The 23253-nt window shown below is 38.0% G+C and overlaps 1 protein-coding gene across 7 annotated transcripts in view; it reads right to left on the bottom strand.

The window, feature by feature from the left end:
* MON2 (MON2 homolog, regulator of endosome-to-Golgi trafficking) overlaps positions 1-22930 on the bottom strand; it is a 66015-nt gene extending 43085 nt beyond the window's left edge. For 5 of the 7 annotated variants that reach the window (XM_038153401.1, XM_038153403.1, XM_038153404.1 and 2 more), the window contains exons 1-8: positions 22625-22819; positions 9449-9512; positions 5718-5845; positions 4801-4932; positions 3229-3358; positions 2583-2680; positions 1256-1381; positions 288-482 (exon numbers count right to left, since the gene is read on the bottom strand). In XM_038153401.1, coding sequence (XP_038009329.1) covers positions 288-482; positions 1256-1381; positions 2583-2680; positions 3229-3358; positions 4801-4932; positions 5718-5845; positions 9449-9512; positions 22625-22735 — 984 coding nt within the window. In that variant the 5' untranslated portion in view covers positions 22736-22819. Of the gene's footprint in view, positions 1-287; positions 483-1255; positions 1382-2582; positions 2681-3228; positions 3359-4800; positions 4933-5717; positions 5846-9448; positions 9513-22624 lie in introns of all 7 variants that reach the window. The other 2 variants (XM_038153399.1, XM_038153402.1) reach the window with 2 other exon arrangements.
* Positions 22931-23253: the final 323 nt, after the last annotated feature.

The following is a 23253-nucleotide window of genomic DNA, read 5'->3' as shown; positions in this document are numbered from 1 at the left end:
TCTAAAGTGAGGCAAACAACAGAAGATCGAAAGGCTCCCAGAACGTGAAAGGCAGATAAATAGAGAAAACACAACAGCTAATCTACTATGAAATTCATACAAGTCCATGTTTAACAAAACTGTACATTTAGAATACATGTAAACATAAATGTAAGAGGAAAAGAGTATTTAGCCTCTTCTTCCCCCGGTACAGTTCCCAAGAACTAATCAATACTACTACTGATCCCAGCACTGGCATATACATAGAAAAACAGAATTGCATGAAGAAAATTTGAGCATATTCTTACCAGCAAGCTGTAAAACTGTTTAATCAAAACAGAAACTACTCGCAGCAAACGCATACAGATGGGAAAGTATGGTTTTTCCACTGGTGCTGGGGAAGATGAGGTGGTGGAACCTTGCCTGAATTTGATATTTGGGGAGAAGAGCTTTATAACAAGAGGGCATACCCTTTCTTTAAGAAGAAAACTGAATTCCTGATGCTGAAAAAGAAAACAGAAAAAGCTATATGCAGATATTCCTTAATTGCTGCCAGTAGCTCTGATTATGCATCTTATTTACATTTGTAGTTATGATCAAGCAGTCTGAAATCATACAAATCTTGGTATAAATGACAATCAGGAAAAGAAAAGGCAGACCTGCAGACACCATTGTAAAGCTATTAAAAACCATGAAATTACAATGGTCAGGTTCATGCCATGCACCCTTCTTGTATTTTGCAGGTTGAAATAGGCTGCTAATGTATCACTTACAAATAGGTAAGTTTCTTTAATTTACCTACTGTCAGCGAGTAAAACACATTACTGCGGGATCATGGTGCATTTATATGCAGTAGATAGATGCAATTCACAGTCTGGATTCTTACTTTACAAGTGGGGTGAAGTAAATGTTTTTGTAGAAATAACAATTCCACAAATTTAGTTACAGAGCTGTCATAAATCAGGCAAGATAAGAAAATGCATTTTCAGAGGAGATATAAACAGCAAAACCAAAAGTGAAATAGAGTAAAACAAGCAGCTCTACAAAATGTATAAACTTAAATAAAACATAAACATAAATAAAGTGTTTGGGAATAGAAAAATATTCAAAAAGCACAGGGAATTTTTCTGTTAAATCACCCTCCCCAAATATGTAAAAGCTACAAGTCCTTCAGGAAAACCATATTCTTGTTAAATTAAAGAGGATTTAATGAAGTGTAAATTTTACTACCTTTGTGAGTAAAAGTCTTCGTGTTTTCTGTCCAAGAACTACTCACTTGTAAAAACACTTGGGGAAAGTCATTGAGGACTGACTCAAGAAGTTCAAGGCCAAATGTCCGCGTCATTTCTGTCATACCCACGAGCCAGTAGGGAGCATCAGCATTAACTAACTGACAAAGATCCTTAGGAAGAAACACAATAACATTGGCATTCTCTGTACAGTCCCATACCAAGAAAGTTTCCCGAGTTCATAATGAAATCTACACACACTCCTCTTCTGCAGGTAATTTTCTAATTTCAACATATTTTTAAATACTTTTTTAACATAAATTATAAAGCATAGAAAAGACATTTTAAACTTTGCTGGTATCCTTGCAGCATGTGTGTTCATTCCTACCCTCAAAAATATCCCAAGACCAGTGACTTTGCTAAGTCAAGAAGATTTTTATTGGTGTGATGAATGCAACTACTCCTTTTCATTACATACTCGCCTTTAATGTCCAATACCAACCACAAGAAACAGGACTGAACTACAGTTGTAGCATTTTGCTCTGTATTGGACCTGGCTGAGAGGGAGTTATTTTTCCCCACAGCAGCCCTTACAGTACTGAGCTTCACATTGGTAGTTAGAAAGGTGCTGATAACACATCACTGTTTTGGCTACATCTGAATAGCAATGGCACAGCCACACACAGTGCTGTCTCTCAAGACTTCCCCCCACTGCCACCAAGGGGCTGAGCAAGATCCTGGGAGAAGACACAAAAAATGTCATCCCAAATTAACCAAAGAGATATTCCATACCTCAGTTACAGAACCTAAAAAATGGGAGTGGAAGGGAGGCATTCGTTATTTACAGTGTATGCTTTTGGGAGCAACTGCCACGCATTCTGAAGCTCTGCTTCCCAGGAAGTAGCTGAACATTGCTTGCTGATGCACTTTGCTCATACACATGCAAATTTTCACTTTTGCTTTAGTAAACTACCTTATCTCAACCCATGAATTGTTTTCCACTTTATTTTCTATGCCCATCCAGCTGGGACAGGGAGTGGTAGAGCAGCTTGGTGGGCACTTGAAAGTCCAGCCAGGGTAAACCCACCACAGGCTCAGAGAAATACGAATCTTGATTTAATGCAGACACGTATGCTTAGCTACTATTTAAGATTTATAGTAGAACATTTTCCAAGGCCACTTGGAATAATTTTCCCATCATTCCCCAGTGATAGAGCATATCATCACCAATTAGAATAAACAGCATAAGAAAGCCAAAGGCTCTGGTTAAGGACATTGCCAATATGCCAACAGCAAATTCTTGAAATTTCTTAAAAGAGATGAAAAAGCACCCAATCTTATCTGCAAATACATAAATATAAGCTCCCAAACTACCTGAAAAAGCATATATGCATCCTTAGCACATGGCTTCAGTGTACTGACAGATCTTCTATTACTATTCCCTTGAACTGCAGCTGGCTGGTCAATAGCATCTGTGCAAATAAAACAAAACAAAGTTTTGTGAATAAAGAAGCTGCTAAAACCAAGTACGCATTAAGTGTTCTTACAGGAATATTCTGTGAGAATGGCCAGGCAATACTTCTCCAACTTATCATGTCTATAGAAACAAACATTAAATTGACTATCAAAGACCATCAACACCAAGCACTGCTTTCCAATGCTCTCTTCAAAACTACTACTGCCATATATTTCCCATTCAGTAATCTATGGTACCTGCACCATAAATGATGCCCTCACCTCAAATCCCTTTACAGTACTAACCTGAAGATCAGTTCCCACAGCTTGAAAAAAAAAAATCTAGGTTTTATATATTGCTGCACTGAATTGGACTGACAAATCAGTGAAGGATTTCATCTCCTTTAAAGACAAATAAGCGTATAAAAGACAGTTAAAATTAATGTCTGTGACTTTTTTATAGCATCTATAGACATTTTACTACTTTGTTACCTGAAAGAGAAACACCTGATATGTGTCAAAAAAGCACGTAAATAAAAGCAAGCTGAGTAAGCAGCATGCCCACCTTTGCATCGTTCATCTTCAGCAACCACTCTCTCAAACACGACAGTTACCACCTGCCGCACTGTAGCTGCTGCAGTGTTATTTGTGATATTATCTTTTGTGAAGTGCAACCGAAAGCAAAGTACAATAGCCTGAAAGGAAAAAAAAAAGCCAGGAAAAACATCACATTACAACAACACATTTTGTCTTTTTGCTAAGAGTCAAGAAGGTTGATGGATTGAGGAATGGTTTCTGCTACAGTTTGTCAAACAGCTGTCCAAAAAAAAAAAATTAAATTTGAAGAACCAGAATACGTTTTATGGATTACCCTGGCCAAAAAACTCTTAAGTAATCCTGTCTAAAAGCAATCAGAAAGTGGTATTTAACTGAACACATTACAATGTGCCAATAAAATTGCAGTCATCATACAGAGAATACACAGTAATCATCACACAGAACAACTTGTATGACTATTATGTCAAAAGAACATTAGGACTGTAAGAATAATCACAGAAAGGTCAGTCAACTCCAGAGCTAAAATGTCATTTCCCTCCTACACTGAATCACAACAGTTTCACAATCATGTTGCCCTGACTGCTATTATTCCTAAGACGTGCATTTCAATGTGTCATTGCGCTGGCAATGACCTGAATACTTTTTCCCACTGGATTTTGTTATTACCTCTAACTCATAGTTTAATACTTACCTGGTTTATAATGAATTTTGAAAATTAACATCTGTATATGTAATGCAACTTGTGTTTCTTGTTCTTCTGTCCATATACTGTGTTCTGGCACTTTCAAGAACCTCAACCACATCCCACCATAGTACTACATGCTGTGAGCCATGCAAGATTCAGAATATTCTTTTGCCTCTTTTTCATGCCTATGATTTGGGGACTCCACTCTGATGGTATCTCGCCACATTAGTTTAAAATCTTACAACAACTTGACTGAAACATGAACATGCAATAAATATCTGGCTGAAACAAATTTTCTACAATGTAATCTAGAAGAGAAACTTACAAAGCAGAGTTTCACAATTCACAGAGAGTAAACAATGTTGCTTCTTCAAAGACAAGTATCTAATAATTTACATTAAAATGGACTGGGGCCTTATTTTATGTTTTAGTTGAAACATAATATCCAAAATGTTTCATGTTTAAAACTACGACCCAAAGTTATTAAAGAGCAATAACTGGACTGTTTCCAAAAGAGATTTAAGGCAGGGTGGAAAGCAGCTTCTTTTAACATTTTCTCTGTTAATGAGAGTGTACAATGTGCTATGTGCTCTGATTCCAATTTAAAAACACAACAAATTCAACACATGAGAAGGATGGGCATTAGCTCAGTGTTTTTATTTCAAGTTCCTATTAAGTCCAAAATGCATGATTGTGAAGGAATTACAAAACATCTGGAAAAGGAAGCTAAAAGAACTCCTGTTTTCAGAGTCTAGCCATAAAAACAACAGGGACACAATATAATCAAGAAAGTCCCCTCCTTGTTCATTGTTTTCACGCAGCTCATATGTGAAATTTCCCCATCTTTCCTCTTGGATATTTCAAATTCAATAGCTGACACCAACAAATTCTTACCTTGGATAGTGCTTCATCATGCACAACTGTATTGGTTGTTAAAAGTACAAGAACTGTCTGGAGCAATTTAAGTTCTTCAAGACTGTTCTCCATCAATTGCCAAAGCATATTGATAATGTTTCCGGCTGCAGCCTACAAAGAAATATTTTTTTGTCACCTATTACAATATTTATGTACTGGTATATTGTGTACATATGTAAGACTATCACTGTCATAAAGGCATATCACAACTGAATGTGCCTGTTTGTCTCTACCATAGGACTAAATTAAGAATATAAAGCCAATTTCATTGTCATAAGTTTCCCAAAGTATTTTTAAAGAATTGACAACAGAAATGTCTTAATATGCAGTATAAATTAAAGCCTGTACTTAATTTTTTACTTGGAAATATGGAAGACACAGTAAAAATATATTTTACCCTCAGAATTCACTCAGAGAGAAAAATAATTTTACATTATGCAAGCACAATTGAAGGTGTATTTTAACAGCATTATTTTCATCTGCTTCCTAACACACTATCATGACATTTACTGCTGCAGGAAATGTGCATCCATTTTACCTTATTTTTAAAAATAAAATGTAACAAAAGCACAATAATGTTAGTGCACAGAGTATACTTTGTGGATGCACAAGGTTCATTACATGTTCAGTTACTGCAGTGTAAGAATGTGAACTAAATGAGCTAATTTCAATTTTCATTAATTTCCTTCTAGAGGTTACTAATATTGTCTCACTTTTTTTTAGTAGTGTAAAAGGTTTTCTTTTAAATCACTGAAAAACAGATATAAGTAAAATATTTTGTGGACAATGTTCATTATAATATAAAGAGCCTCCTAAAACAACTCATTCACCTTCCATTTGAGGTCTATATTTTTCACTCTGAAATATTTCTGGTTTTGTATAAAGATCGATCTTACCTCTGAAACAACTTCATGAGACATGAGCCTCTGTATGGCTGCTAGACACAGCTGAGTGATCTTTGGTTCTTTTGTTCCACAACCCATCAGAAAAGGCTGAACCACCTCTGAACTGTTCTCTTTCAATGCTTTCAAAGAGAAATATAGAAGCAGTCAATATTTAATACTTTGAAAAATACAATGTAAAAATTGTTAATCACATCTGTTAACAAAAGCAATCTCTAGTCTTGGAGATTTGGGTTTTACCACAGGGAAAAGCCAAGTGAAGACAGACCTAGGCTGACACAGCTCACTTCCACAACTACCCTGGCCAAGGCTCAAATTCCAAGCACCTTCTCCCTTACACACTCAAGTGACTTTCCAAATCCAAAACATCCACTTAAGAGCCCATGTGGTTAGCAAGAAGGTGTAAGGTTTTGCCAACCCCAGAGCTTTCCCTGGCCTTGCCACAGGAACCAGGCTCAGACAGTGGCACTGTCCTGCTCTGCTTTACCTCAGCACCTAATGCAGGAGCAACACAGTCTGGCACTGAGCGACATCCCAAAGCACAGCGCAGGAAGGGGAAGAGGAAACTGGCACTGACAAAACAGGAGGAGAGACTAGACTGTATCCTGGGTACATTCACCTGGCTGTGAATTTGTCAAATGCTGTTTTAGTGATAAAGGGTGGCTTCTTAAAATGGAATTTCACCAGGAGAAAACAGTTTCCATACACTTCTCTCTTTCTGTTTTTCTTTTTGTTTGGTTTAGTGTTTGTTTTATTTTGGTTTGGGTTTTTGGTTTTTTTTTTTGTTAAGGAGAAAAAGCTTCATAATGAATACAATGTTCTACATTGGCACATAAAACAGTTTTTTCCCCCATAAAAATAATTCAAGAAATCTGACATAATAAAATTTTAAAATATGAAAATACTAAAAATATGAAAGCAAAGCATGGCTCTGACTGATGAGTGGTTTTCCATTTGCAGGTATGTTTGCTGATTCATGCAAACTTCTACGATTTTAGCCGTTCATCACCATTTCAGATACTAAAAATTTCCTCACAGTTGAAAGTTCAATGTCTGTTCTTACACTTAATGTCATACACTGTGTTTTAGTCTATGTGTAGTAGAAGAAATGTGTTCATGAAAAGTTTCACACGCTTTTCAGAGGACAGCAGTTACCACAAACAAAAAATACATTCTCACATAAAAATGCAAACATGAGCTATACTACTAAGCATCACTACAACTAATTAGGAAAAAAAATGAAACAGGTTAACACTACAAAAAATACTTTAGTGATATTTTCTAACTGAAACACTAACTGACTCAGAAGTTTCTATGAACAGGATAGGCTACTATAAATTAATGAATCTGAAAAATTAATGCTTTGTAGATCTGCTTTGGTACCTATCTGGTTTTATAGCAACCAGGCACATAGGGTGATTCTTGGGGCTTTCCTGTTCAGAGGGTCTGGAGCTAAACTTTGAGCCCTTCCAACTCAGAATAGTCTGTGATCACGTGCTTCTGTGGCTTTATTAGCTTCAGTCTTAAAATGCACAATAAATTTATTATTGCCAGGTCTGCCTCCATTTTGCTACCAATTTATGGCAGTATATATTAAAAAAAGAAATCTACCTTACTGAACCATAACAAAAGAGAAGTTTTTGGAAAGTATAACTTACCTGGTCATTTCATCAGCAAGATTATAATTCTGACTTTTTAGAAGAACTCCTAAACCATAAGTTTTTGCACATCTCAAAGCCACATGGAAATAATTTCTCAAATTTATCTCCTGTGATTTAAGGCTTTCTCCTCCTCTGGAATTTCTCAAATTCTTATAAATAAATAATAAAGTATGTACACACTGCCAAGAATGAAGACTTTGAAACAGCTCAACTTAACTTTTCAAAGAGAAAGAGAGAAGTTAGATCAATGACCTCAAAGTTCTGGCAGGTTAAACTATATCCCACCAAAAATAACAAAGATTTTAAGCCTGCATTTATTTTCCTAAAAATTACAATCCTACACAATGAAACGCTTTAAGAAAGCACCAGATCAGCTTATTCAAAACAATCTGATACATTTGTTCTTATCTATGTTAGTGAAATGACAGTTTACATCAAAATATTTAAAAAATCATATCCTGATCAAAATATTTATTTGTATTACTAGAATGTCTTGTAGACACTCCTAAATCATCTAGCAGTTAAAAAGTATCCACTAGATTTCACAACTACATTGTAGCATTTTGCAGCTTTATTATTACAAAGCGATATATATAATTTTTCTTCAGAAGATTTTAAATATTAGATAGACAATCTTTTGACACTACCTTATAATTGATATCTCAAAACATACAAAAGTTCGTAAAGAATTGTATCTGTTTAGTGACATTATGCTTTAACTGTGGAATGTTATGATAATGTGCAGGCAAAGTACATTAAGTACATTTTCCCAGTACAAAACTGTGGAACAGAGGAAGAAAAAGCTATTATCCTATTAGCAAAGATTAACTAATCAAAACACCTTCTAGGACCTGCTGGTTTCCCAAACCCCTTAACAACAAATCTGTGCATGTTTTTTGAATGAAATAAGTACTAAGTACATTCCAGTTTAAACTTTCCAAGAGAAAATTATTTTAAAAATTTTACCAACTAAGAGAAAGTGTTCCCTCAAAAAGATGACAGCAAAGACTGCCCATCCATGACTAAATTTAATGATCTTTCCTATCTCTTCCCTTTGAAAACTAAAAAACGGAGAACTTTGCAGGATTAGAAACTAGTTTTCTAAAATACAAACTTATTTATGCAGTAATATGTTGACAGCTTCCAAAATGGCTAGCTACTGCTTTCCCTTTTTGTGTATTTTGATATAGCTGACATTACCTGGCATACTTTTCCCACTTATGTCAGCATACATGACAGCAGTAAAAACAAAGAAAATAAACAAATAAAAAAGAGGCATTAAAGTGAAATAATGAGGAGTGGGTCTGTTAATTCAAATAATCCCAGAAAATGCCTCCTTAACAATATCTGATTCGCATATCTCAAAAGTAGATAAGGTTTTGCAGCTATTTCATTGGACTTGCCAAACAATCTAGCATTTCAAGGATTTTGACTACATCTGGGGTAGACACTCAAGTATTGATGCAGGGACATTCAAATATGGCCAAGGTTTTTACCAGCAACTGGCAAGAAGCCAACTTTATAAAGCTGAAGACAGTCCGGAGATATTGTTTTAAGCACTTACAAAGCACTGCAGCTCACAAGATATGTCCCGTCCCTCAAGGCATTGGAACATCTTAAATTGAATGACCTTGTCTCAGATAAAGATGGATTTTTGCCTGCCAGTTACAAGTCCCCAAAGGCTGGACTAATACATAGATGTGAATCATACTGCAGAGCTCCACAAAGAACACTCAACCACAACAGCTAAAACACTGAGAATGTAGGGCCTAAGTATTTCATGTTACTTTTCTAAATGGATGATTACTTTCGCAGAGCATCAACTCAAAATGGAGCCCTTCCTCAGCATCCTAATAGCACTAACAAGAAACAAGTAGTGTTAAAAAATTTCTATACTTGTATACTTTCTATACTGGATTTTTTGCTTGGTGCCCAAAAGTAAAGCATCAACAGTACAGTGCACACTAAAAGATGTGCAGCATTATTAGATATATTCAAGACATCTTTTTAACATTTTCATCTGTAATTCAGCTTTATTCTTCCTATTGCACAGCAAATAATTACCTGCCAAAATATCTGTGTTTCGTGCAGCTATTGTTTTCACTTTTATTATTCCTGATTCAGCAGCCTGGAAGAAAAGAAAACAAGTAGTTTAGATGCTATATCATCCATCAATATCTGCAAAGAAATAAAACATACTGTAGATAAATAAAAAGGTATAGTCTCAGATAAAGAAATGTGTTTGCAGTGGTTTCTGCCAGCAGAGCTAATGCAGAAGTGAAATTTTTGTAGTTGCTGGAATTCCTTTCTAGAATTCCACAGGCAGGGTTATAGTCAGAATTTTTAGAAATAATGATTCTCATTGTATTACTTTCCAGTCTTATGAATGAAAAAAAAAAATCACTAGTAAGCATAAACACTGTTACATAGTCTCTATGCAGTTTCAAACTACAAGTATAAATTGAAACCCATCTTCCCCCTGGATTTTGGCTCCCAAATGTCCTATCCAAGTGACCCCAGGGCAATGCCGCAAAGGTGACTTTCTAACAATACTTTCTGCTCTTCCCAGCATGCCATACAGAGCACAGCACCAGCTCCTCCCCTGTCCCCACAGATATGACCTGGCAGAGCAGCAGCATGGTCCTCTCCCTCTCCCACTCCTTCAGCAGGGCCAGGGCTGCCCAGCCCAGCTCAGCCAGGGCATCACACACGGCCCCAAGGGAACAGCAACTCCCTCCCCAGTGCCCACAAACACCTCCCTGCAGAAATCACTCAAGTCACACTCTCTAATGGAAATCAAGCCAAACTGGAAATGTAACAGTGAAGCTTGGCATTTCAAGACTATGACTTGTGAAAGCTTTGTGTACAAAACACAAAAAATATATTACACATTGTGCCTTTCTGGTTTTTTTTTTTATTTCATTAATACACTGTAAACCTCTGGAAAAAATTAAATAAATCAAAATAAATGCAACAGATTTCCCCAAATGACTGGATGCAAATGGCTGGAAAATACTGTTCTGTAAATTTAAAAGCACACTTCCCCTTTTATTTCAGCTTTGTATTTCTGTGCACTTTCCACACTACATATTTCTATTTTTCCTGTGATACTACTATGTAAAGATGTGCACTATCACCACATAAAACAGATTAGAGAAGCAAAGAAACTGTGTCATCAGAAATATGAAAATGATAGTACATGAAGTTTTACCAGGTGTTAATCTTCCTTCTCCATCAAAACATTATTTCAACAAGGTTTCACAGAAAGTCAGGTTAAGGTGACTGTATAAATTCACAATTAAATATTTAAATTAAGAGTTGACATATATATTTCTCAAAATAGCTAAAGGAGAAATGCAAAGCTGAGGGCTTTTTGTTTGGGTGTTTTTTAAAAAAAATTATTTCCCAAAATAATATAGGAAGACTAAACATTGCCTTAAAATCCTGGCGATATATTTAAATTTTTCTGAACACAGTTTTCTACTTTAAAAATAAAGGTAATCATATTTACAGTGCCTGATTAACAATACAACATGCTTAAATAAACACAAAGCAACATGAACATATATATTTTGCCAGACTAAAATAAGGCATGCCAAATGCAGCTCTTATTTATTTTAATTATATAAACTTAATGTGCTGAAGTTCTTGTCACAACACTTTGTTCCTATTCATTAATATGAAGGATTTGTCACAGGCCAAATTCAATCATCTTTAAAAGAAAACTAATCACAATTACTAATGGCAATTGATTTCTGTCTTGCCAGTAGTGACAAACTCATTCTGATTCAACGAAATATTAAACCTGCTCATATTAGTGGCATTCACAAATACCATGCATTTCACACAAAAAAATTTCCAACATAATGGCTCTCAGTTGTTTCCATGCTGGCTTTATATAAAACAATATACATTTAAAAAAAGGTAAAACAAAACAACTGCTGAATATAAGCATTCTTCTCCATGAGATACAGAAATTTGTATGATCATCTGCATTATGCTATGGTTTCTATTCTGAATCCCAGTTAAAAATGTTTACAGTTAAAAACTAATTACACCACATGCACCCGACAAAAGAAAAATACTCTACTGTGTATGTAAAAGAGACAACATATTAACACTATTAAAAATACTTCAGTTGATCACAAATACCCAACAGAAAACATGATAACTGTAAACAGTTCTAATCTGTATACATGAATGTAAAAGTGTGCTGGGATTCATCAGTTTAAGTGGCAAATTAAAAGATATATTCATAGCTTTTAAGTTTACAAATTTACATCAACTACTATAGCAGTTTGCAGGACACTGTCACAAGAGAACAGGATCTTATAGAGCACTAATCAAGGAGAGAGACAGCATTATAGTGTGTGTATTTATGGGTACAAATATGATAATTTATTTTTTCATAAATGTAAGACACAATGTTTCTAAATCAATCACCAATTTTAGATGACACATTACCAGCTTCCCTTAGCACCACAACTCATAGTAGTCTAACAAGCAAGTCAGTTCTCTCTTTATTTTGAAAAGAAAATACATGTAATTCCTGAAATATAACAAAGCTTAAATGTATTTAAAACCTTCAGCCAATTAGATTTCCAATTCTGCTGCTTTAATAACTGTGAAATGAACTGATATAAAATGTCTCAAACACACACCTGCCATTATTGAGTTTTGGTTCATGTTTCTCCTGAAGCAACTGCAGCATTCAGTCTGGGAAGGTGAAATATTGTCTAAGAAGAGAAATTGACTCTCAGTGATAGCACATATTCAAGTCAATCTCTCCCAGTACTTTGATCTGCTTTTAATCAAACAATCAATAACCCCACAGCAAAATTCAACAAGAGTCTCTAGGCTCAAACACTTGCCCCATCATCTTTCTGCTTCTATGGAAATTACTAAGTATTTGCTGATTACGTGGAAATCACCCTTCACAGAAATCAAAGTAAGGCAAATAGGCAATCTACGTACCAAAAAAAAAAAAAAAAAAAAAAAAAAAAAAAAAAAAATATTTAAAAAATCAGGACAGTGTGGTTTCAAGTAGACTGAAAAGAATTCTGTGCATAATATCTATCTCCTGGCCTCAAAGTTCCTCTCTGAATGTACAATCTGACAACAACATTCACAGCTGCCTTACAGACAGAGGTTCTCTGCATATGAGAGACCACAATGTGGAGATGCATAGAGACTTCCAAACACAGCTTCAGGAACTTCTCAGATCCAAAACTCTTCCCCTCCTAACAGACTTCTCAGTCTTCAGTTGAAACGGGAAGAATTTCAGCCTTTCTATCATTAGATATGCTGAGAACATCTTCCTGTTTTTGGAAATTTTTACTTTGTTTAGGATCTAAAGCACTTATCAGGAAACAAGAGGCCGGTAATATCTGCTCAGGCAATCAGGAAGGAAAGATTTAACACATCCTCAAGCAGAACCAACATTTACCAACATCCAGGTAACACTCATGAGCTAAATTTTTCCACGTTGCAGTCTGTGTACGTATATTTAAAAATCTGTAACTCATAAATCACATAGAAGGTATTAGGATAACTGGGATATTCAATTCTACATGAATTCAACATGACGTAAAGGCAAGCCATCCACACCATGAGTGGTAAGTGGATCTAGAAAGCACCAGTTCTTCAAATCTGTCTTCTGGGAAATCGTGGAAGCTCTTAAATCCAGCTGCAGTAGGCAATCTACATTACCTAAAGATACCACTAGAGCTAACTCCATGATCCTCGTAACATTACCCAGCAGCCCAAGAACAGGACTTGTCTTGCCAGTACAAAGAATAATGGCATGGCATATGCTTGAACATTTAACTCTCTTGGACATCTTGGACCGCTATTGCAATGCATATAGACAGGCAAGTAAAGGACCAGAGGAGTCAGCTGGGACGTGATCTGACAGTACATCAGGTGCTCTGCAGCAATCTCTATGGATTTGTCATTACTCTGGGGTAAACATGAAAGCGTTACCCTTCTTTTACTGAAAAATAATAACATAGTTAACAACTTTTCCTAGGGAAAGATAACACAAAATTTGAATCTAAAGTGAGAAAAAGCAATTGTTATCTCTGCCAAAGCAGTCGTTTCTTTAAAAGTTTCAAACCTGGATTTTTTTTAAAAAAATTTTTAAAGGATAAACATGCTGATCTTCAAAAGAAATTTGTATCTAACAATTAGGAACAGAAGTCAACACCTTTTTGACTTTATTAACCAAAGAAATATCTATTCCCACAAGGATATTTAATGCAACAACCAAGCATGTGCTAATTTCTCCTAAGGATTGATCTAACATTAAGAATCTTTTTGTATGAATTTCTAAATGTGATAGCATTGTTACCAAAAGTTAATAAAACCAAGAATTTTCACTGCTAGTGCTTTTAAATGGCCATTTGTGTTTTCATTGTACATTAGAGCAAATTGCTATCTCCAGAGATACTGAAATTGTTGTAACGTTTACAGTCTTTACCACACAAGTTATTGATTTCTCTATTCTCAGAAGACAAGCATTCAGGAATGATGATTTGCATTGGTATTTACATTATATTATTTACAAACCTTTTATTTAGGCTGGATGAGAGTAATATGTTACCTATAGTAATATCTATTACATGAAATAATATATTCCATATAAATATAGTCAAAGCTATTGCATGAAATAAAATATCTATTACATTCCATATCTATTACATGAAATAAAAAGAGCAATTTTTTTCTATCCATGACTGTCTGCCGTTCCAACTGGAACACTAACCCTATATCCAACGCTTTAGATAAGAGGTCCTCCTGTCTAAAGTAGAATTTCACTTCATTGTTATTCTGGCTTGCTGTGCAAAAGCACATTCTGGACCATTACTGTACTGCTAAACTATTACTTGAAAAGAACACACAAAAAACTCCTCACTAAATCAGTCTCATGAAAGCACTTAAGTGTACCACATTTGTGTGAAAAAGCACTGTACTTACCTCCTGTATTTTTATCTTCCTTCCCCTGAGTACAATCCCTACTCTGACCCTTCTTTTTTATACATACTTATTTTACATGTAATTTAAACTGGCAAAATGCCAGTCTTGATCTGACATTGCTGTGTACTCACAGGGATTTACTACACTGAACAATTTATCATTTTGTTACAAAATTATCATAAATTAGAAAAAAAAAGCTTTAACAGATTTTATCATACGCTTTCTTCGCCAGCTGAAGATTTAAGATATTGCAGTTTATGGTTTTTGTTTTTCAAAATCACACAACCTTGTTCACTTCCAGCTTGAGTGCTGGAACTATATTAGTTGCTCTCATATTCAGAGTGGCTCTTTCACACTTCACAGGAATGACTACTCCTCTGGCCCATTCATCTTCAGAAATTGTCAGTTTGCAGTACCAGTAGCCAATTCAGAATCCTGAAGGTTAACCATTACTAGTGCCAGGAGAATTGCCAGAGTTATCCGAAGTGCTTCAGAGCTGCTGCCTCTGGAGCTGCCTCACTTGACGTGAACATAGAGATATTCAAATACAAATACTTACTACCACAAGTTTCCACAGTCAAAATACTACACCTCAGCTGGAAAGAGCATCACATATAAACTAACAGATCAAATCACAAGGCATAACATAAAACAACTCATTACTGAACAGCACTAATGAAGACAGAAAGGTAAAAAAGCTAACACCTGAAAGAGAAGAAACACAAGCCACTTAGCAACAAATTTTTAAGTTCTTCTTCTCTCTTCAGAGAGAACAAGGATATCCCTCATATGTTGTACTGTATTCTATATAAATTCTATGGATACCTAAATAGTATGTATAATACATTATACATAATATCTCTCAGGATAAGGCTATCTCTCAGGATATCCTTACACTACACAGGTATCCAATGTATATAATACATTATATACATGTATATATCTAATGTATATAATACATTAGATACCTATGAGCATAAGGTTATTTTGAGAGAGCTCATGTCTAGCATTAAGAGAGTTCTGAGTGATCTATTCAAGTACCAGACAACTGATTTTAAACCACTGAAACAGAGCACTTGCACTTGAAATGTAGTTACGTACTTTGGACACAACAATTATCATTCTATGTTAAAAATAAAACAATACCCTATTTCAGAGCTTTAGGAGACATACACTTGAAGTTCAAACTAATGTTGCCTTCAGCTTGTCGATCACAACAGATGGGACCAGGCAACTTTTAAGGATTTGCCACAAGTGCTATATTCAGTCAGCAATGTCCATTTGCCAGACACCTGGTGAAGAGAAACAACAGTTCACAGTTTAGGCACTAGTTGAGAACTGGAGTCACCAAGGACTTCCAACTTCTGCTACAAGTTTCCTATGTAATATACATGAAGCCATTGGAGGCAGATGGGAATTAAATCAGAGATTAAGATGCACAAATTTAAATATTTGGACTCCCATTACAATGGAGATTGTCTTTCCTGAATGCCCCTTAATGCTTAAAGCCTCTCCTTAAGCTAATTCAGCTGATCCACTAGCAGGGGCTCAATGCAGAGGTCTAAGCTTAGGCCTCTGTATCCAAGACAACTACACGCAGACACCAGAAGACCCAAGCTTTTCTGGACCAGAGGCTGGAAGCCAAGGAAGAAACATCATTGTATCTCAAGTGGCAATGTGGAACACCTAGTGTGTAGGTGTTCTGCACAATCAATGAAGCTCAGATACCCAACATCAGGCAACTTTATCCTGCACTGAAAAGTGTAATTTGGAAAGCAGAAAGACAGACTGATATATTCAAACTTCTAATAATTTTCTTCATTCATTAAATTTCACGGCATTACATGATGAAGAAACTTGACCTGTGTGCCTCATGTGAATCACTTCAGAACACGTGACATTTCTATTCATAGACTAAAATGATCACATGAAACCTACGATTTACAATGGACCACAAAGCTTAGAACACAACTGAATAGATGTCTTCCCCTATAAATGTAAGAATTTACTTTTAAAAACAATTTTGAAAAAATATTACTGTGTTAAGGTCAGTATTAAATAAAAATCACGGCAAAATTAATGGACTCCAAACATGAAGCCAGCAGAAACAGCAAATGGTAAACATCAGAAATTATAAAAGAAACTAAAAGAGATATTAGGGATTACTGGTTTCAAGTTACCAGCTCAGCTATGGGCTGGCAACTCAAGAATGCTACAGAGTAATCTCCAGTCACATGCACAAAACACATGCTTTAGTGCAAGCTGCCTGAGTATGACAACATATATTTTACAGAGCACTGTTTCTCTATTTCAAAAGAACACTTAAAATATTATTTAAGTGAATACCCATTAAAAAACCCCAAAAACCAAACAACAACAACAAAAAAACCCCTCTAGTTTTCATCCTTTTAATGTTGTGAAGACCTGAAAAAAAAATAACCTGGAAAGTTCAGTGTAGGTTGAATTCCCTGTGGGCTATAGTGTCAGAATTACTTAAACCATTTTATTCAAAAAATAAAGCAGGAAACCCAAAAACTTGGTTACTCCTACAGAAAATGGTCTATGTCTTCTTTCCTAGGTTCATTCGGCTCATCCTTTTACCACTAAAGTAGCATGAATGCAGAGCACTCAGAAACTATTCAATGCTAGAAGTACATCAAGTGACTCAGATGCTCATATCACAAGACATCTCAGCATGTAATTTTCTTTCTTAGCCTTCTGCAATATGTCTACTGTACTATGTTCAACAAAATTTCTGAAATATTATTACCATTACAGAACAAACAGCTAACAAATATTCACACACGTTTTAACTGTTCCTTCCAGTTGCATTAGGAGTCCTAATGATCACTTTGACATTATATACTAAATTAACTGGTCTGCATCTTTTTAATTAGTGTTTACCTTTTGCAATATATCCTCATGTTTAGTTTCACACAGCTACCCAATGACATCAGAGGTTCTCTAAAAAGGACAAGCTTCCCAATTACATTAGCTTTAAAATGTGTTTAGCATATCATTCTGAAACAAGAATGATTTAACCCAGGGGACTGAACTGTCATGTATATCAGTCAATGCAAACAAGACTGGACTCCAAATGTAGAATAATGCTCGTCTTCACACAACACAACACACAGCCTCCCAGTAAGAGCAAATCCTATCTCCTGCCTCAGGCTAGTCCACACCACATCTACTGTAATCAAATAATTTAAAGTTTGTTTTGTCCAGAGGTCACTCAAATCCTACCTTTTTAACTTTCACCCTATGGCTTTGTAAGGCTACTTGCCTGCAAGAAGTTACTTATAAAAGAAGAAAAAACAAGTTTTCAAAATTGGATTCTATTATTTTTCCTAGATACAGCAAATTACAATACAGTTTCAAAAAGATGTCTATGTGCCAAAGGTGCACAACTCAATAAGTAGCTAAGTAAAAGCAATGCTGCTCCTTCAAACAAGGATGAGGTAAAGAAACAGCACAGTGAGGCTACCAAAAGCATTCTTCCAAGACACTCAGGAGAGCACTTCTACTGACCAAAATTTTCAAAGCTAATTCTGTGATGCTCTTCCAGTGGAGGCAAGTCGAACACAACTTCTTTTCCAGCCCTATTACAGCAACAAACACCCTAAAACAGGCACCTGCAACCCATTACACAACTGGCCCAGGCCAAGCTGATGCCCTGGCCCAGGCCAAGCTGATCCTGCCAAGGGATGATGCAGTAGTCCCTGTCTGCCCCAACACTGCCAGCCCTCTGCCTTCCCTTCTCCTACCAGAACAGATGTGCCTGAAACTGTGCAGAGAGCTGGATAACAGCTATTTTTGGTGGTATTTTTTTTAAACTCCCTTGACTTTTAAATAGCAGTAAAAGCAAAGAAAAAACCTGAGGCAACACAGAGACTACAAGCCTACAAGAAAGCTGTGACTGCTTGATCAGATCTGTGTAAACAACAAGGACTTACATACAACTGGAATTCAGGCTGCAAGAAACTTTTGGGTATGCTTATTTTTCATTTTAACTCCATTACTTCTGCCAATTATAAATATTTCCCCCTTGTATTTCTAAGATTTTTAATGCAGTGGAATTATCTAACTAAATCAGATGCAGTTTACTGAGCAGTATTTTCATTCTGTAATAAGAAACAGCAGGTAGCCTATTTAGGACACTAAACCATTTTCAATTCTGTGATAAGAGCAAATTCTTACTCCAGTTCACTGAGGAGACCACCACCAGCTTTCCACAAGTGCAGCACACAATACCAAAACTCCAGTCACTAGCAGGTCGAAACAATTTATAAAGCTCTGTGTGTGCAGTATGCCATTCAGTGCAGCGTAAGCAGCATTGCAACACTCTCTAGTACAGAGCAAATCTCAGAGGCCACTGTATTAAAAAGTATGTGTAAATGATCAATTAGTATTGTTTTCTAGGAGAAACACCAGATTATCTGAGATAACATCAACAGGACTGATGCCTGTACCAAAGACTGTTTCAACCTCTGTAATTTGAAGCTCCAAAAGACAGTGTTTAATTTACACTTCCTGAGAGCTTCTATCCCATCCATGGCTGGCATCTACTTTTCTAACTGGGCAACAGGAATACATCATAAAAATACAAACACATTTTCCAGCAATGTCATTACTTGCATGTCTGCCAGTATAAACAGGTTTGGCATATCAGAGACATAATCACCATATCACTTCTTGGTCACAGCGTATAGCATTCATGCCTAGTACACTTCTGTAGTCAGCGCTGATCTGAGGAACTATCGAACATAAAAAACATCTAGCAACAAAGAGAAATGGGCTTCAAGTGTAATAGGAACTGCTATTCTCCACACCCTTAAGAAAAATAAGTCTGTTATGTTATTTAAACCCCAAACATTTTCAGCAATACAATTTCAGGTTCTTTCTGCAGCTCCTATTTTAAAGCCTTAAATGGCATAACCTAGGAAAATTCTACTTGGGTATTATTTGTTAACATAGAGCATAGACAACATACAGATACTTTGGAGCCAACATCCTGTTATTTCTCAGTTAAAAGCTCTAAGGGGAAGGAAGTTGGTCATATTTGTGTCCCAAGTCTAACACTGGGAGTAACTCACTAATTTCAACGTTTTTTAACAGATTATTGAAGACAGCAAAAACCTCAGACTCTACAGCTGTAAGTTACTAGCTGTAAGCTACAACTACTGTAAGTTACAACTGGACTTACAACTACATGATTGTCACATAAACATGACCTACTAAGAAAACTTTACAGACTCAGAGTAACAGAAAAAAATGACAATAAAGTCCTCAAAACATCGAAGAGTTCAAGTTCCATTTTTAATAAGGTTTCATTAAGAACTCACTTCTACTTCCTAATTGAGGATAAGATCTAGATCCCATGGTTGGCTGTCCCCTCCTCTTCTGCATCCAAACCCCACCCTCACCCTCCTCCTCCAGAAGAACTCCACTAAACTTCTTCAGCTGTGTCATATACATGCCTGTTCAAAGAATCATTTAACATTATTTTGGTGTCTCTGAACCTAAGAGATACTGCATAATTTTGTAACAACATATGCCTTAGAAAGGTGTTTAAAGAGTGAAAACTAAACCCCTTTAAAAAAAAAAAAAGGTTCTGTTTTTCTGATCATATAACTAGTCTAAATCCTTACAGTACTGATTAAAGAATTTACTCGGTTTAATCATCCTAGCAACAAGCAGAACTGAGAAGTACATTACTACTTTTATCACAGCAAACCCATCAGCTAAATTCACTTTGTAGGATTTTAATACTATTGATATAAAAACAAAACAACAAAACCAGAACAGACAATTCATTTTAGAAGTGGCTGAAGATAACAACTGTGAGCAAAATCTTTGACTATGTCAGACACTAGAAAGATTATGAGAAGCAGTTTACCTTTACAAAGTACCTATCAAATCTAATAACTATGATACACATCCCATAACTATTAAATTGGGACTAGGAGTTCTTCAATAGTTTTATCCCAGTATGGTAAGCTCATTAAGTGACATGAAAGCATACATATCAACTGCAATACAAACTCATAAATTACAGTGCGTGTGGGAGAGTTTAGTTACACTGCAAGTTAAACAGTGAGCTCGTAAGTAGCATGAATTTGTTTTTACAAGCCAGTATTTAAACATGGTTTAAAAAACTGGTGCTGTTTCAAATCAGTAAGAAGAATATGCCATTCTTCTGATCAGTCTAGCCAAATCTGATAGCTATCAGACCAAAAGCATGCAATTAAAATATCTCTTTAAGCAGCTGAGATTTGACAAAAAAAAGGACACCCGTTTTCTTTAAAACTAGAACAAAAAAGGGCTTCCAGAAGTGAGGAAGATCGTTTCCTGCAACTGTATCATACATCCTACCCTAAGACTGCTTTCACCTCAGACTCTTTGTAAGAGCACACAACTCCCAGCAGAAAGTCCCACCTCCTCATTAACATCTTCCAGTACTATTCCAATAAACCTATCCAAATCCCAAACAATTGTGAAAAAGTTTAAGTGCTTTTAATGAAGAAAGCTATACAAATTGTTGTCAATTTAAAGTGAACAACACAAAGGTTGAGCTTACAGAAGAATATGATAAATGTGCTGAACAAGTATGAAGTACATACAGTAGTTACTATAATATTCAGTCATGGCAAACTTAATGAAGCATTACTAAAAATACTAGCTTATGAACGACACTGCCCAACTCCTTTAAAAGGAGATCTCAAGGAAAATAAATATTAACACATGGGGAAACTTGTTCACAGACTAAACAAGAGTCACACAGTAACACACACAGGGAGTGCAAGCAGCAGTCTCATCTCCCTCCAAACGCACAGAAATTTCTGTTCTACTGACCACAGCTTTTTCATATTTACATGTGAACACACACAATTCGTCACGACTGATCACAACTTTCTCTCCTTTTTCTGTGACCACACAAAATTTCACAAACATAGCAGCATTCCTCTGCAAACTAAAATAGTACACAACATGCTCTGCTACAGTGTGTCACTTCATGTCTTTCAAAACAAGCACAGTCATTAGCTTCAATTCAGCTGTTAAAGTGTATATTACTTCGTCCAACATTAAATATGCTACCACTTAATTAGAACTTAAGACACATAACACATGCAATGCCTTTCTTATATGCTTCTGGGTCTGCATCTTAATCTGATTCCATCGTTTAATATTTTTCCTCCTCCTTTCTATTTCATAGAAAACTTTTTTAAACGGTAAGCAGCAAACTGCTGATAGGGAAAAAGTTAAACTGACTGTATAAAAACAACGGAAAAGCATATGGTTAAAAAGTATATTTTAGGTTAGCAAGAAAAATTCGGACTACTCTTCAATTAAAATAATCCTGCTCACCGAGATTACTGAGGTCTCAGGCTGCACAGCATAAACTCAGGTTTCAAAAACAAAACACACAGTCCTACTGTAATGAGTATATTAAAGGATTTCTTAAGAAGAGAGATAAAAAAGTAACCCAAACTTCTGTGTCTCCCAAGCTTCCTCGGTTGTGCCCGCACCGCTGGAAAGCCACACAGCCCCAAAACGACGCGGTAGCGATGACGAGCGAGGGCCACGGCTCACACCGGCAGTCACGGGTGTGCAATGGTGAGGAATAAGGCACGCCGGCCCGGGCACCACAGCCTTCGAGACAGGGGCAAGGCACAGACCCGAGGGGAGACCTGCGGGGGCCCTGGCTCCCACCGCAGCCGCAGGGCCGGCCGGGGCTGAGCACGGCCCTCCTCGGCCGCAGCCGGCCCGTCGGGCTCCCCGCTCGCCCGGGGCGGCCAAGCCCCAGCGCCGAGCTCGCCTCCGGCGAGTTTCGCTCGCTCGGTGCTGCCGAGACAGCCAAGCCGAACTTTGTGTTTTCCCCTAAGGGTGCCGAGGGCGCAGCGGGGCCGCCCCCGCTTCGCCCGTCAACAGACAGTCTGTCCGCCAGCCCCGCGCCCCGAGGGGCACAGCCCGGCCCACGGCCCCCGCCTCGGCAGCGCACCGAAAACAACAGCCACAGAACACGCGACAGGCACAGCCACGGCTGGGCACAGCCACACCTGGGCACAGCCACATCTGGGCACAGCCCGCGGCCGTGGAGGTCGGAGCTCACCGGGAACGACACCGGGCTGGGTACCGGAGCACGGGCTCGCCGGCAGCTCCGCTCCGGCCCGGCCCCGGGGCCATAGAGGCCCCTCCGGAACGGCGTCCGCCGCCCGGCTCAGCCCAACACGGCCGGGCTTGATTCGGCTCAGCGTCACTCACCTCCTTGACGGGGGGGAATTTTTTCCGGCACTCCAGGCTCAGGCCCCGCAGGTCCCCCTGCATGTTTTCCAGCAGCTTCTTCACGGCTTCGGGGCTGCTGGTCCCGGCCATGGCGCCGCCGGGCCGGCCCCGGGCCGGGCGCTGTTCCGAGCGGGCAGGGGCAGCGCCTGTCGCTCCGCGGCCCCGGCCGACACGTCTGCGCCCCACACCGGAACCCTCCGGCCCCGGCCGCGTCCCCTCCCCGCACCGCGTTCCCCCCGCTCCCACAATCCCGGGCGTCGGCAGCTTCCGCACACACGGCCGGGGGCGGGGAGAGCGGCGGCCGCCGAGAGGGAGGGAAGCTGGGAGGGAGGCGGCGCCCGGACCCGTCCTGCCCGGGGAGCGGCGCTCTTAACTCGGGGCGCTTTCTCCGCGGTGTCACTGGGTCGGCCCGAAGGGGCGGGAGAGGCGCTGGGACCTGGGCCGAGGCGGGGAGAGCTGCCGTGGGGAGGGGACAAACTGCGGCGTTGGCGAAGGGTCACTGAGGAAGGAGGTGGCGAAGCTCTTTGCGCTTCGGCAGCCGCCAGCCCCGCCGAGAGGGGGCGGTCCCCTCTGGCCAACTCCAAAGGCTCTCCGGAGTGTTCGATTTA

Source organism: Motacilla alba, chromosome 1A, assembly GCF_015832195.1.
Source record: "Motacilla alba alba isolate MOTALB_02 chromosome 1A, Motacilla_alba_V1.0_pri, whole genome shotgun sequence".
Classification (NCBI taxonomy): Eukaryota; Metazoa; Chordata; class Aves; order Passeriformes; family Motacillidae; genus Motacilla; species Motacilla alba.
This window is presented reverse-complemented; position numbering and strand designations above follow the sequence as displayed.